This window comes from Brassica napus, chromosome C1 (genome assembly GCF_020379485.1).
Source record: "Brassica napus cultivar Da-Ae chromosome C1, Da-Ae, whole genome shotgun sequence".
Classification (NCBI taxonomy): domain Eukaryota; kingdom Viridiplantae; phylum Streptophyta; class Magnoliopsida; order Brassicales; family Brassicaceae; genus Brassica; species Brassica napus.
The window spans coordinates 21379251-21396555 of record NC_063444.1 but is presented as its reverse complement, the minus strand read 5'-3'; the positions used below and the strand labels follow the sequence as shown (position 1 = coordinate 21396555).

At 37.7% G+C, this 17305-nt stretch overlaps 1 protein-coding gene across 1 annotated transcript; it reads right to left on the bottom strand.

Annotated features, from left to right (window-relative positions):
- Positions 1-13876: 13876 nt before the first annotated feature.
- Positions 13877-15402, bottom strand: LOC106434337. Its single transcript, XM_013875181.3, has one exon. The coding sequence runs from the start codon at positions 15223-15225 to the stop codon at positions 14023-14025; it is 1203 nt and encodes a 400-aa protein (XP_013730635.2). The 5' UTR covers positions 15226-15402; the 3' UTR covers positions 13877-14022.
- Positions 15403-17305: the final 1903 nt, after the last annotated feature.

The window sequence follows — 17305 nt, the reverse complement described above, 5'->3', positions numbered from 1 at the left end:
ATCGTCTTCCGATGCAGTTCCAGACTCTCAGACTTCTCAGAGAGTTTTTTCGAGTCCTCCTCTTCCACCGCAGATGCCTCCACCTCCTCCTCCAGCGGCTGCACCTGAGCCTGTCCCAGAAGGTGCAGTTCATCCGGATTTGCGTGTGCCTTCATATGCTCCCTTCGCGAGATATACGGTGGAGGATTTGCTTGCCCAGCCTGGACGGGAGGGTTTGGATGTTCTAGACCCCGATAGACCCCGAGGAACTTATTGGTAAGTTATTAATTTTTATTACTTTAAAATTTAATTAATTTTTATTTTGTAACGGTTAAATTTTTTTTTTCAGGTTTGGGGCTAACAACCGTGTTAGCCGGAGCGTTTCGGCGACGATTAAGGGTTACTACGACGGGGCATACCCGAACTGGAGCAAGACACCAAATCACGTTAAGATCACGTGGTTTAAATGTTTTGCGGTAAGATTTTTAAATTTAATTAAATTTTCACTTTTAAATATATATATATATTTTTAATATTTTTATTAATTGTAATTTTTTCAAAATTTTTATGTTTCAGCAAAAGTGGCATTGGTCTTTGGGAATCACCGAGAGGGTGAAGGCGGAATTCGTTGCAAAGGCAAAGATACGCCTCTGCAACACAGTCTCTGATTGGAAGGACAAGTGGGAGATCTACGGGTATGAGGGAAAGCCCACTGAGCTCACGACGGATGTGTGGGATGGCCTCATCGCCTATTGGGAGCACCCCTCTTCGATCAGAAAGGCCAATTCGTGCTCGGCTTCTCGAAGGACGAAGGATAAAGATGGTCATTTGCCCATGCTTCACAGAACCGGACAAAAACCTCATGCAGGAGTCCGTCTAGAAGCTGTAAGTTTTGTTTTAAATATATATTTTAAAATATTCAATTAATATAATTTATAATATTTAATTTAATTTTTTTTTGTAGTTCGAGAAGACGGGAGTCTTACCTTCTCTGTCTGACCTATTCAAGATGACTCACGCCACATCCGACGGAGTTTTTGTGGATCCTGCATCTGAGAAACTCTTCCGAACAGTGGCTGGTCGGATTGAAGAACGGGAGACGCAACTAACCCAGGAGTCTCCCGATGGATTACCAGTCACATTGTCCACCCAAGAGGTCGACAGAATCTTCGAAGAGGTAACTTAAAATTTTAGTTTACATTATTTTAAATATTTTAACATAATTAACTATATTAATATATGTTTTGATTTTATAGGTGGCTCCTAAAAAGAAGGGACGGATAGTCGGTATAGGCTCTGTTAACGAAGTTGCAAGGGCAACTTCGTCATACACTTCGAGACGGGATGAAGAGACTGCTCAGATGAAGGCTCAAATGGATAGCCAGAAGGCTCAAATGGATAGCCAGCAGGTTCGTTTAGACTCTCTTGAGGATTTGCTAGACGTGATGGCCGTGGGAAACCCGGTTATGCAGAGAATGTTGAGTGAGAGACGAGCCGCTCTTGGAATGCCACCACGAGATCCCCAAGAGTCCGATCCAACCCGTCAACAGCCGAGCAACCCCACCAACTACTTCGACAATATGTAGTTTTTTTTTCTGTTTGTATTATGAATTTAAATATTATTGTATGACTTTTTAAAAATATGTTTTCCAATTTCATATTTTGTTTTAAAATTTAAATTATTTTAAATTCTGAATATTAAATATAAATTAAAATCTATTATATACTAATTAATAATAATATAATAAGAAACGATGTAAACTCCTCGTAAACATTACATGGAGTTTACATCGAATGTTTACGAGTGATTAACATCGAAATATTTACGAGGATTTTACATCGAAATGTTTACGAGTGATTTACAACGAAAGTATTTACGTGTGCTTTACATCGAAACAATTACGTGGGCTTTACGACGAAGTCTTACGTGGCGTTTACGACGAATCATTTCCCTGCGTTTTACGAGGAATATATTTCGTCGTAAATGTAATGAGTCGTTTACGACGAAACCTCCGTTACGACGGACGTTTAACAACGAAATGTCTTTCGACGTTAATTCGTCGTACCACCCCGTTTACGACGAATTTACAACGAATACTGCCCTAGTAAAAAATATGTTTTCTTGTAGTGTGAAAAACTAAAGTATTTATTTTTATATGTTATATAATTTAATTTAGACAGTATTAAAATAAATGTACGTTTAATATAAATATCTATTAAACAAAAATTTATGTTCATATAGTCTTATGATCATTTGTACCTTGTTATAAAAAAAATTAAACCATTACCACAAATTTTTAAATGTGAGACTTTTAGAAAATTAGTAATTTAAATTTATTTTAAAAAATTCAAAGTATAACATATAAGAAAATTCTAAATATTTATTATATGGTGAATATGATTGTTTAATTTATTTTAATAATTTAAAATTAAACAAAATTGATGAAGGATATAAAAGTTGTTACCAATTTTTTATTATTCAAATTATTAATCACAATATATAATTTAATCATATTAGGTAATTTATTGGCTTTTATTTAATGAAAGCAGGAAAATATGATTTTGTATATTAATAATTAATTTATGATTAGTTTAATAAAAATATAGTATTTGTTTAGATGAACTAGTTTAAGGGATTAGTGATTTTAAGAATCTAATGATAACACTTATCATAGGCAAAAGGTTGTAATGTTTTTCTTTTAATATATAACGGATATTTCATTTCCATTTTCAAGGAAAAGTATTTACTATAATTCATGTTTCATTTAGGAAAATGTAGGTTTTTCTTCAACAATAAATTTAAAACTAACTACAACGAATGATTAAATTATTTTGTTTTTGTTAAAAGTATTGTGGAAAATAATTAAAATTGCACAAAAGGTTTGGTGTACAAATGCAATAATGATATCAGAAAATGTAGGATATAAAATGTTTTTTTAATATAAAAGATTATTATTTGAAAACAATAATGATTGCAACAATAGTCCTTTTACCGGTAAAGGTTGGTTAAGATCACTGATCACAACGTAAGCAAAGCATTTTGATTCCTATATACCTAGCTGTAGGACTGTCTGATACATCACATCTAACCCTAATTATTTTCTGGATTATTAAGTGTTTGGTACTTAATAATGTAGATATCCAATTATTGTCAAGATTAATTCCAAAACACTGTTTTGTTTACTTATTTCTTGGCTTTTAAACACGACATTTTTGACAACACGTTCAACCATCTGCAACCACATTTTTTTTTCTTTTTCATATTTCCCATTCATAAAACGTACCGAGATCAAAGATGGTGAAATGTTGAGGGTCGGATTTAGATCTTCGAAATCTATGAAAAGCAGCTGTTCTCGTATCAGACACGTTTATATAATAATTATAATTGAAATTGCAGTGTGAATGCTCTTACCATTATCCTCCCATTTCAATATGAAGCCAAAGAAATAATGATAGTTGGTATGTATGTGTATCGATTCGTGGTTAGGTAATCATTTCCTAGTTTTAGTTGCATTGTTCGATATCGTACAATAGTAGGGTAATGAAAGACAGCGTTGCGTTATGAAAACGACGTAGGTTTTGCCATCGTTCGCGGGACCCAACAAGTTTTTGATTGGGAAAATCGTCACACGTGCGCGTTGGTGCTTCTTTTTGGAAATTTTCGAGTATATTTCACAGATGAACCCAGGGGCGGACGAAGAGGAGGACCTACGGAGGCACGTGCCCCCATCTACTTTTTATATTTTTTTAACAATTAGCTTAATATTTGTACAAGTGCCTCCAACTCAAAAAATATGTATAGTGAAAAAATATGTGCCTCCAATTATATTTGATTCTAGATCCGCTCCTGGATGAACCTCAACTAAAATCAATTAAAATTTTTTGAAAATTTTCGAGTAAATTTTCGAGTATATCACCCAAAAATAAAATTTCATAATCAGCCCCTACCTCCAGAGGCAAATGAGCTGTAAACAGGTTAATTAAAAAAATATACAGTGTATTTTCTCTATTTTGTACTACCACAATTCTTGATCATACTAGATATACTGATTTAAATCGGGATATCGGACAAAAAAAATATATCTTGATTTGAGATTTCAACAAAGTGATATAGAACCAAATACTATACCAGTATTAGCTCATTCTTGAAAGTTCAACTGCTCGCCAAAACTAAAATATTTTGTATGGTTAATAATTTCTAGTAGTTTACCGGCTACAAAGAATCTACATTCTAATGGGGTTAAGTGTGATATGCAGTGCCAGATGTGTGGTGCACATGAAGAAATTGTTAATCATGTACTTTTCGAATGTTTATTAGCATTCTAAACTTTGGTTTTATCTAATATTCCTTCATGTCGAGGAGTTTTCCCTATTTAATCTCTTTTTACCAATATAGATTATCTATTTTGGCGGATACCAAAACAACTAGATTTAAGTTATTTCCGTGGATTTATGGTACATTTAGAAAACCAAAACGCTAAACTTTTTAACCATAAAACAAGAAATTATCTTCATATTCATCGTACTGTGGAAATAGAAGGTGTTTTGTGGGCTGGATTTTAGATCAAAGATTCTACCAATTGTGTTTCTCCAAAGTTAACTGGAAACCATATTCTATATGGAGTAAATTGGTGTTATATCGATGGAGCATGAAAAGAATACAATTCATTTACAGGTCAAGGATGGTTTTACAAAACAGAAGAATCAACTGATACTATGATGAGTGCAATGTTTATTCGCATGAATCTGTTACTTTTACATGCAAAATGTGAAGCTTTGATATAGGAGATTTGATATAGGAGATGGAGTGCATAAATACTCTACATGTCTCAGAAGTAATATTTGCAACAGACTACTCTCAGTTGGTTAAAATGGTGTCTACACCAACAGACACTACAAGAAAACATATTTTTTACGAGGGCAGTATTCGAGGTTAATTCGTCGTAAACGGGGAGTTACGACGAATTAACCTCGAAAGACGTTTCATTGTTAAACGTCCATCGTAACGGAGGTTTTGTCGTAAAGGACTCGTTACGTTTACGACGAAATAAATTCCTCGTAGAGCGAAAGGAAAGGTTTCGTCGTAAAAGACACGTAACGCTTCGTGGTAAAGCCCACGTAATGCATTCGATGTAACGCACACATAAACGAATTCGTTGTAAAGCCCACGTAAACGTTTCGATGTAATACCCTCGTAAAAGTTTCGATGTTAATCACTCGTAAACTTTCGATGTAAACTCCATGTAATGTTTACGAAGAGTTTACAACGATTCTTATTATATTATATATAATAAATTTTTATTTTTATTTAATATTCAAAATTTAGAATATTTAAAATTTTAAAACAAAATATGAAAATGAAAAAAATATTTTAAAAAAGTATTTAAAAGTCATACAATAATATTTAAAATCATAATACAAGCCGAAATATAAAAAAAACTATATATTCTCGAAGTAGTCGGTGGGGTTGCTCGGCTGTTGACGGTTTGGATCAGACTCTTCGGGATCCCGTACTGGCAACCCAAGACCGGCTCGTCTCTCACTCAACATTCTCTGCATAGTCGGGTTTCCCACCGCCATCACGTCAAGCAGATCCTCAAGAGAGTCTAAACGAACTTGTTGGCTATCCAATCGAGCTTTCATCTGAGAATTCTCTTCATCCCGTCTCGAAGTGTATGATGAAGTTGCCCTTGCAGCTTCATTAACAGAGCAAATGCCGACTGCCCGTCCCCTCTTTTTAGGAGCCACCTATAAAATTAAAACATATATTAATATAGTTAATTATGTTAAAATATTAAAATTAATGTAAACAAAAATTTTAAGTTGTACCTCTTCGAAGATTCTGTCGACCTCTTCGGTGGTCAATGTGACGGATAATCCATCGGAAGACTGCTGGGTTAGTTGCGTCTCTCGTTCTTCAATCCGAGCAGACACTGCACGGAAGAGTTTCTCAGATGCAGGATCCACAAAAACTCCATCGGATGTGGCGTGAGTCATCTTGAATAGTTCAGACAGAGATGGTAAGACTCCCGTCTTCTCTAACTACACAAAAAAAAATTAAATATTAAAATTTAAATTAATTGAAAAATTTAAAATAAATATTAAAAAAAAAACTTACAGCTTCTAGACGGATTCATGCATGAGGTTTTTGTCCGGGTCTGTGAACCATGGGCAAATGACCATCTTTATCTTTCGTTCTTCGAGAAGCAGAGCACGAATTGGCCTTTTTGATCGAAGATGGTAGCTTCCAATAGCCGATGAGGCCATCCCACAAATCCGTCGTGAGCTCAGTGGGCTTTCCCTCATACCCGTAGATCTCCCACTTGTCCTTCCAATCGGAGACAGTGTTGCTAAGGCGAGTCTTTGCCTTTGCAACGAATTCCCTCTTCACCCTCTCGGTGATTCCCAAAGACCAATGCCACTTTTGCTGAAACACAAAATTTTTGAAGAAATTACAATTAATAATAAATATTTTAAATAAAAAGTAATATTAAAAGTGAAAATTTAATTAAATTTAAAAATCTTACCGCAAAACATTTAAACCAAGTGGTCTTAACGTGATCTGGTGTCATGCTCCAGTTCGGATATGTCACGTCGTAGTAACCCTTAATCGTCTCTGAAACGCTCCGGCTAACACGGTTGTTAGCCCCAAACCTGAAGCAAAAAACAATTTAATTGTTAGAAAATAAAAATAATTTTAATTTTAATGTAATAAAAATTAATAACTTACCAAAAAGTTCATCGCGCTCTATCGGGGTCTAGAACATCCAAACCCTCCCGTCCAGGCTGGCCAAGCAAATCCTCCACCGTATATCTCGCGTATGGTGCATATGAAGGCACACGCAAATCTAAATGAACTGCACCTGCTAGGGCAGGCTGAGGTGCAGCCGCTGGAGGAGGAGGTGGAGGCATCTGCGGTGGAGGAGGAGGACTTCAACAAACTCTCTGAGAAGTCTGAGAGTCTGGAACTGCATCGGAAGATGATGGACCGGAAGAAGATGCTCCAGAACCAACGCAAACAATTGAGAATAAATAGGTGCTGCTGGTTTCCTCCTAGGAGCCATCTAAAAAAAAATTAAATAAAATTTAATCAATTACGACATAATTAAAATATTATTTTGTCACCTAACTAATCACCTAAACTATTATTTCGTCACCTAACTAATCACCTAAACTAATTACCTAACTAACCACCTAAAGTAACTAACTAAAAAAAAAAGGAAGAGAGAGAGGGGTACCTTAGAGGGAGAAAGCAAAGGAGTTTGGGAGGAATGAACGAGGCTGCCTCGTTCCGCGGCGTCTCAATATATAGAGAAAGGTATTCGTCGTAAACTCCACGTAATGTTACGACGAAGTTACCAGGCCCGTCTTTTTTCATTTAAGACGAAGTTACAAGGCCCGTCTTTTTTCATTTACGATAAAATTACGAGGAATCAATTTAACCATTTACGACGAAGTTACCATGACCGTCTTTTTTCATTTACGGCGAAATTACGAGGAATCGATTTAACCATTTACGACGAAGTTATCAGACCCGTCTTTTTTCATTTACGAGGAAGTTACCAGCCCCATGTTATTTTTACAAGGACTTTACTACGCTTAACAGTTAACCCTAAACCCCGAGAATGAAATCCCTAAACCCCAAAGTCACATATCATCTAACATCATCATCTTCTCCTTTACTTCTTCTTAATTACTCTTTCTCCAACTTAAACCCTAAAACTCCAAATATTTTTTTAAAATCTAAAGAAATACATATTATATAAAACAACATTTGTTACACATACATAAAGATGATATAAAAATAATATTTCCTTAAACAAACATTACAATAGAGAAATACAACATTTGTTACATATATTACATCACTCTAAATCGTTTTTGTTCTCATCAATATTACATCACTCTAAATCGTTTTCGTTCTCATCAATATCAGTACAATCATCATCGTCGCTTCCCTCGAACTCGTCTTCACGTGCTTCATCTGTCGCATCTTCGGGAAGATCTTCATATTGAAAGTTTTTCGGGTCGATCAAAAGGATTTCATCAATTTGTTGTTCAGGTACCTCAACTTCAGTGATAGCGTCTTCTTCTTGCAAAGGCGATTCTTCTCCAGTGACAATGCGTCCACGACGTGTAATTTTGATAGCAGCTAACCAGTTTATCCCGGAAGTTCGAATGCGAGGATAAGGAAGGAAGCTAACTTGGTCGGCTTGTGAAGCTAAAATGAAAGGCTCAAATTTGTTGTATCTTCTCCCAAAATTGACATCCACAACACCAAATTTTTTATACCGAATCCCTCAGTTTACAACAGGATCGAACCATTCACATTTGAAGAGGACGCATTTTAGCTTCAATAACCCCGTAAATTCCACTTCAATAATCTCCTGCAAGATCGCGTAAAAGTCTGTTTCACCTTTCACACATATTCCGTAGTTACTCGTTGCCCGATGTCTCCTATACTCGTATGTGTGAAAGGTAAATCCTCGTGTGAAATACATAGGTGATGTGGTGACCTTCGCTACTGGACCTTGAACCAAATCGTGAAACCATACGGGATAATATGGATCGTCATAATCAACCTGCAAAAAACAGATATTCTTAATTAATATTGAAGTATCAAAAAACTTGCTTAATTAATATATGAATGAGATATATTACGTACATGTGATTTTAACCACTTGACAAAGTGTTTATCTTTTCGTGTGTCCACATCAGTTGCAGATATTCCTGGTATTGCTTCTTCAACTTGAGATACAAACATGCTGCAAATTAAACAAATGATCAAGTCATATATAATTAACTTCAATTCATATAATTAACATTCACATAGTTAACATTCACAAAAATATTTAGCTTTCAAAGTAACGGGTCACTGCATCCTCGCAGTTGAGCAGAATATAAGTGTGGCCACTATGTTTATCCTTCTCACATGACCACCATACTTCTTTCGTTTTACCACCAAACAGTCCAATTTGGCAGAAAATGTCAGGAACACCATCAATTGCATATGATGTCGGTACTCCACCATCATCATATCTTATAGGAACTCTTTTTCTCGTACGAACAGTTGGAGCAAAGTAGTATGATGTGAAGTTAGATGTTTCGGCTGTCAAACTCCCCGCAACTATTGAACCTTCCACCTTTGCAAGATTTCTTGCTTTCCCCTTCAAATGTTTCATCTGTCGCTCATACGGATACATTCATCCGTTGTGAACAGGTCCACGAAGAAATGCTTCATACGGTAGGTGGACAACTAGATGCCCCATGACGTAAAAAAATGAAGGACGAAATATCTTCTCCAGGTTGCACAATATGATCGAAATGTTCTCATGAAGTTGTTCGATGACTTCTTCCTTGAACGTACGTGTGCTAAGATCTCTGAAGAATGCTCTGATGGCTGTATATTGCAAAAGTAATCAAATTAATAACATTTCATAACATATGTATATATATTATAAATTTATAATTACCTGCAAGTGCTTCATGGACATTTGCTGGAAGGAGCTCGGCAAAAGCAAATGGAAGTAGTCGTTGCATAAACACATGACAATCATGACTCTTCATTCCGGAGAACTTTTGACCTCGTTCAACACATCTTGACAGATTTGAAACATAACCATCAGAAAACTTGACTTCTGATGCAACTCAGTCAAACAAAGTTGTTTTGGCTTCTGATGACAACTGGAAGATGGGAACATGAACGTTTCCATTGCTCTTGATATGTAACTCACTTCTTGAGCAAATATCAGGTAAGTTCATCCTTGACTTTTTGTTATCTTTTGTCTTCCCAGGGACGTTCTGTATTGTATTCATGATGTTCTCAAAAAAATTTCTCAATATGCATGACATCCAGATTGCGGCGTTAGAGAAGATCCTTCCAATAGGGTAGCTCCCAAAATATACTCTTCTTATGCCAATTGTGAGAGACACCATACCCTTTAGACATATTTCCAGGAACATGCCAGTTTCCTCCAACCTTAACTGTTTCCTGAGCTCCGTAATAATCAATGTCCGCTTCGATCTGCTGGCCGGTGAGATATTGAGGAGGACTGTCTCAGACAACTTTTTTTGTGCCGAAACAATGTCTTATTTCTTCTGTACGGATGGGAAAGTGGAAGAAAGCGACGATGACAATCAAACCAACAATTCTTCCTACCATTCTTCAGTTGAAAAGCATTCGTCGATCCAAGACAATATGGACAAGATAATCTTCCATGTGTTGTCCAGCCAGACAACATCCCATAAGCATGGAAATCACTTATCGTCCACAGCAGAACTGCTCGCATCGTAAAATTGTTTTTCAAGGAACAATCGTACGTCCTCACCCCTACCGACCACAATTGCTTTAGCTATTCTATCAACGGTTGAAGAAAAACATCAAGAGACCGTTTTGGATGCTTTGGCCCAGGGATTAATATGGTCAAAAATAGAAATTCTTGTTCCATGCACATATCCGGCGGTAAATTGTACGGCGTAAGAATGACTGGCCACGAAGAATATTGTCTCCCAGACATTCCAAATGGACTAAATCCATCGGTGCATAACCCAAGATAGACATTCCGATTATTTGTAGCAAAATATGGGTGTACCTTGTTGAAATGTTTTCACGCTCTTGCGTCTGAAGGATGTGCAACCTCGCCATCTCTCTGGACATGTTCAGCATGCCACCTCATCGACGCAGCAGTCCTCTCAGATTGATATAATCTTTTCAATCTGTTTGTAATTGGTAGGTACCACATCCTTTGGTACGGTACCCTATTCCTCCCACAGCATTGCGGTTTGAATCGTGGTTTTTTGCAGAATCGACACTCTTCTATCTTGTCATCTTCCTCCCAGTAGATCATGCAGTTGTCGATGCAAACATCAATCATCTACGAAGGCAACCCAAGACTATAAACCAATTTCTGAATCTCATAATAAGATTCAGCAGACACGTTGTCTTCTGGTAAATACTCTTTAAACAACTCCGCCCATGCATCCATGCAATTCTCAGGTAAATTATGATCCGTTTTAATATCCATCATCCTAGCTGCTAGAGACAATTTAGAGAGACCTTCTCTACAACCAGTGTAGATTGGTTGATTTGCAGCATCTAGCATTTCATAAAACCTTTTTGCATCCAAATTAGGTTCTTCTACATTTCCAGTTCCATCAGCTATTGTTGTAGTTGTTTCTAAAAATGCATCACTAATCATATCTTGAACCCTATCATGATCTACCATCTGCTCCTCCTGATGATAATTATATTAATTATGCAAATGATTCGGTTCTTCATTATGATGAGCATCCTCAAAAATATTATTACTACTACTAGCTTCATTTCCCCTATAACCCTCTCCGTGTTGATACCAAATGTAGTACTGTGGTGTAAATCCTCTGTTTACTAAATGCTTCCATACAGTTTCAGTACGTGCAAATTTTGAATTCTTGCATTTCCGACAGGGGCAGAACATCTTACCGCTTTCATGCGTGATCGGTGTACAGCCCGCCTGGTGCATGAATGTCTCTAGCCCACTTAGAAATGTGTTCGTCACCCTCCCGTCGGAATCTTTGTGCAAATACATCCAACTCCGTAACAGATAAATACTACCGCCACGGGCCATTTTTTTCTTAGATTTTGTTTTGAAATTTTTTTTTCTGATTTTTTTTTTGTTTTCGTTTCTGTGTTGTGAAGAAGAGAGTTGTGGGAAATGACATATATATATAGAAATTTTCGAGTTTGGTAGGTGAAATATAACAACGAATTTACAACGAATATATAACAATGAATTTACAACGAATTTAGGTAAGTTAAAGCACATTGAATACACGTTTTCACCTAAATATAACAGTAACATGTTTCGTTGTAATGTCGATGTAACGGTTATGACGAATTTATCTTTCCACGTACTTTCGTCGTAAACTTACATTGACTTTACGACGAAACTGTTTCCTCGTAAAGTTACATGGAGTTTACGACAAATTTTGGACTCGTCGTAATTTCTTTGTAAACGCCATGTAAATTTACGAGGAAATATTTTCCTTGTAAATCTTCGTTGTTATAGAAATGTTTTCTTATAGTGAGAATAACCGGTTTTCACTATAAATATGGAGGAATTTATATGATATAAAGAATTATTTAGGACCTTCACTATTTGATATATCCCAAAAGCGCAAAACACAATGCTCAACAAACTGGCACCAAGTACTAAAAATCTGCCTTATGATTTATACTGACTAGTACACAAGTGTTGCAGACTGGAAATCAGGGTTGGCAAGATGGATGATGGAAGCTAGATGGATCGACCAAAAATATGATCGGATGGGCGATATGATGGAATGCAAGTTATGATCTTGAAAACAAATGCAAAAACAAATGAGATATAAACAAATGCAAAAACAAATGAGATATGATTTCTAATATGATAAAACAAGATAAATAAAGATAGATATGATGGAATTAGGCTGCTGGTCGTGTGACACTCTCAGCCTAATCAGTTGATGATTGAAGTGGATCGAGATGGTGCTTTGCTTGCTGGATGTGTATCACTCTCAAGCTTGGCAAACGAATTGGAATGGAAGGATGGGGGATTGAGGACGCCACAAGACTCTATGGAAAGGAGGCTTGATAAGTTAAGATGCTCTGGAGCTGCTTCACACACACTCAAAAGACTTAGAACAATAGTTTTGACAAAACTATAAAAATTGAATAATTCATATTAATTTCAAAGATGGGGTGATTTACATTGAAGCAAAGATTAGAGCTTTATATACTCGACTAAGAAAGACTCTAACAGTCATAAAATGATAAAAGGAAACAAAATAACTTGAACTTAAAGTCTTGGGAGAAAAGGCTTTGATGGCTCCATGGAATATAGCCGTTAGGCTTGATTTGCTTCCTTCCAAAAGAGAAACTTGTGAAGACTTGTATCTTGATAGCTTCTGGACGTGGCCATGATCTTCAAGCCTTCCTGAAATACTCATTGGCCTCAATAAAAGAGAATATGGCAGTTGGTCTTGGGCAAAAATCTGTAGAGACTTCTTCGAAGCATTTAGTGTAGTTGCTGCCAAATATGGAAGGTTGATGGGAAGAGAGATCCGCCTGATCTCATGGGTGCTGGTGCAGCTGAGGGCTTCTTGGATGTCTTCTGGATGGTTGAGATGATCTTCTGGCTTCCATGAATAAGTCTGGGTCGAACCAAGTGGAGTTGGTTGAAGACTTTCCATAAATAATATCGGTTTTGCCAATTTGAGTAAACCGGCTTGATCTTTTGGTTGGATTGTGATCCGCCTGATCCAGTGTGGCATGGTGCTTCCTAGGATGTTGTGAAGTGCCTTTGAATGACTTAGAAGGTCGCCTGGTTGCCATTCTTGAGGTTGGTTTGATGTGAACCTCGGATCTTCCAAATAAGGCAAGTGTAGAGCTGGTTTGGCCGGTTTTGGGAAATTGATCATATCTCCTAATTTTCGTGGCCATTTCTCCTGATCTTTGGCTTTCTGGAAAGCTGATAAACTCCTATTGACTCATATGATGGGCTTTGCTTCAGGCCGCTTCTTCATTGGGCTCGAATCTTCTTATAAAGTCGCATACTCGCAGATGGACGGGCTGAGAAACATCTGACTTCTAAAATTCATAACTTCTTTCTCCGTGAATATTTTGGCCCAATTCCAATTGGTCTAGACTCCTTCTTGAGTGTAGAATCCATAAATATTAGCCTCGTTATTTAAACCCTCTTGGTTTGTAAGATATGACATTTTTAGTACATGTATGTGCTGGTTGGCGTCTTGGCGGATTGAGTAGGGGATTGGATCGACTTCCGGTTCAGCTACTAGTTTGATGGCCGCATCAACAAGTTTCTCGGAAATGATTCTCGGATCAGAAATCTATTTAGTTTAGTTTTACTTTCTTGAAAAAAAAAATCGAACACGCTCCCATCTTTTGTCTAATAATAAAACAGGGGGTAAAAAGCAATATTACATATATTAAAACCTTTTGAAAATGTTAAACTATTGCTGTATTTTTATTAATAAACGGTGAATAGAATCTCCGTCGGGTAATTACTATGACGACCGAGAAACTGACTCGGCAAGGTTCCCGATTCGTTTGACGACATCAGGAGACAGTTCCTTAACCGGTTTCTTCTCCTTCTCCGGTCGAAAATCAAAACCAAGTGCGTCCGACACTTCTTCGGAGCTCCATCCAGCTTTACGGAGCGACTCCGAGAACCGAGCCGCTTTCAGAAGCAATGCATCAAGGACCGCTTGGTTGTCTAAAATCACCATCTCATCTTCAAAGAAACCAGATGCCGACACGTGGACAATATCGTCTACGTCGGACTCGCTCCACCCGCCTACTCTTAAAACCGACCCGATCCGGTTCACGTAATCGTCGACCCATTTCGGTGTCTCTGAACGAGGTAGCTCTAAGTTTCTCTCCGGCGAGGAAGAGTGTGACGAAGAAGCCGAGTTTCTCCGGCGACGATCCACCGCCGCGTCACTCCAAAACTCCACCCATCTCGGTGTACCCGACCCACGAACCCGAACCGAATCTAAGCTCAGTCTTGAATAATTAGACGAGGACGAAGACGATCTGGCAGACTTCTCGCTGACCGAAAGCTGCTTAGTGAGGATATCCGGAGACAAATCGGATCCTCTGAAAACAGACTCACGCTCGAAGAAATCAGATAGATCCGACCCGCAACAGAAAATCCGGGTCTCGTCGATGTAGAAAACCGGGTTACCCGCTAAAGACGGGCTACAAGGGATAAAGCAGTGATCGAAAATGGGAATCAACAAAGGAGCTCTCTTGAGAGCGTTTCTTGCGACCCGTAAGGCTTTTTCCGGGTCAGACGGTCTCGGGCCCCAAGATTTGCTCCAGAGAGTGTTTCTCGCGATCTGAAACGACACGGCGGCGATCGGAAGATCGATCATGGCTCGGAGATGGAGACGAGCTCCGGGAGAACGCCAGTCTGGAAACCCGGCGCCGACGGGTAAACCGGCGGAGAGGACGGCGCGGAGATCCGGTGGGAAAGAGAATGCGAACTCAGCTTCGGCTCTGGCGAATTCTGCGTCGGTTAGACCTAGTTGGACTTGGATCCTCGAAGTGTGCAAGTGTGAGATAACTTGGTCGGCGAGAGATGAGAAAGAGACGAGACCGTTCCTGACCGTTGGGGTCGTTGGTGCGGCGGCACGAGCAGAGAGACGGCGGAGACCCGCCGCGTGTGCTGGCCGGAGACCGGTCATTCTCCGTCCAACGTCGACCATCCTGCTTTTTTGGGTAAAGAACAAGAACTTTGTAGAGTAAAAGAGACAATGAAAAAGAGTTAGCTTTATTATGAGTTATGGGGTTTCAGATATGTCTGAATCAGATGGCGTACTGAAAAGTATGATAGGCGAGAGAGAGAGAGAGAGAGAGAGGCTTTGTTGAGCAAAGTAAAAGAGCTTCCTCTATTTATAGCAAGTTTTATTGGTGGGTCCTACTAGTTGTCTTTCTTTATTTATTTATTTGGTGTTATTTAGTATTGTATGAAATATTGAAATAGTTATGTGTGAGAATCTCTAATGACTTCATCGACTAAACTAATTTGATGATTAAAGTCTTTGATATTTTTCTTCATTGAGATTCTTTTATTTATCTAAATCAGCATCAGATACCTTTCTGATCGGTTTACACTTTTGTTTAGTTCTCCTTTCACGGCTCTGATTTTTTTGGAAACACGTAGGACCCCATGCGTAAATTATGGATACAAGGGAGGTTACCATGAGGGTATGACTGAATGCGTAATATTATTTCATGGTTGAATCATCTTATCCGTGAAGGTGTCTTCTATTCAAGTGGTTTAATGTACATGTAATGAAAAATACCTTAATCAAATTATTAGAAATAAATATAGTTTAGCGGCGTTATATAAATCATGCAAGAATAAAATGTAGGTTTATTCTGTATTTTTATTTTAATAAAATAGGTGAGAGTTTAAAATCATATTATGTTATACAGGATATAACATGCATTTTTTAGAAAGCGATGATATAAAGTATTACAAAAGTAGGTAGGAAAAGTTGTAATTTATATATATAAAAGAAAATTTTGTTCTCTCTTGGGTCTTCCATGTTCTCTGCCACGTCAGAAAGTCAAAGGAGGAGGAGTCGCCACATGTCCAGGTAACCAAAGTTTTACGTTTCATTTAAACGTGTGTGTTATTTATGTGGGCTTTCTAAAATTGGACCTGGCTTAACTTAGGTTAACGACGTCACACTTCTTCTTTCCCGTGAGATCACATCGCCGCCTTCATGTCGATCTTTCTATCCAAAAAACAATGAAGACATCACTGGAAAACGGTTGCCGTTGTCGATTAGATTCACTTAACACAATTAATTTTGTCATTAACATCACTGACCCATTCATCTCAAGCCATCTCATTCAATACACCTCTTCCTGTCCCAAACGGATCTTCACCTATAAATAAGTGAGTTCGATCATGTGAATTTCATCACTTTCTTCTTCTAAATCAATTTGAGGATTTCTATTTGTATTTTCCGATCGTTGGCGACTGAAGATTATGAAAAGTTCTAGGCTTTCACGCACCTTAGAAAAAAAGCGTTGGTATTTGCTTGAATATGAAACGAGTGTTGCTGCTGAGTTGCATGAAAATCATTTATATGCGATTCCATTCCCACTCGAAACTCCGTTTCCGGATATTTCGGGAATCTGATTCCAATACGTTGGCTGATGATTATTATTACCGGAGTTTGTGACAGTTCCAGACCACCAAGGATAAATCTACCAGCACCATCGTTAAACTCCGGCCCACCATCACCGCCGGAGAATCCATATGCTATTTTTATATTCTCTCAGAAAGCACAGAAAAAGAGAGATTAGATACTCCGTCTGAAGAAAACTAAAGATAGGCAACAGACGAAGTCGCTTCTTCTTTTTTTGTCGTCATTAAGGAACTAAAGGACAATTTGGTTACAACGAATCGGGCTTATCATTGAGGCCCAAATAAGATGCATAAACTTTAAATCCAGCTAAAGATGACCCTCATTTTCAGACTACACATGTGTCCAACTACAATATTTTCTGTGTGACATATGCTTGACACGACGAAGTTGCTTTCTCTTCAGGCATTTTAAGATGATAGTGACGAAAATATAAAAAGAAAGAGTAAATGGTTATGCAACGGTCCGATCAGATATTTAAATTTACATTTTCAAGCAAATAAGAAACAAATCGTACGATGTTAAAACAGTATTTTATATATATAGATGTGTAATTAGCAATATTACCGGCTAATTTAGCTGATTATTCACCACGTCTCTGTTATTTATTTGCACTTGCGTAAGA

Coding starts and splice junctions, on each gene's coding strand:
- LOC106434337 (XM_013875181.3), bottom strand. CDS start 15,225: ATGGTCGACGTTGGACGGAGAATGACCGGTCTCCGGCCAGCACACGCG.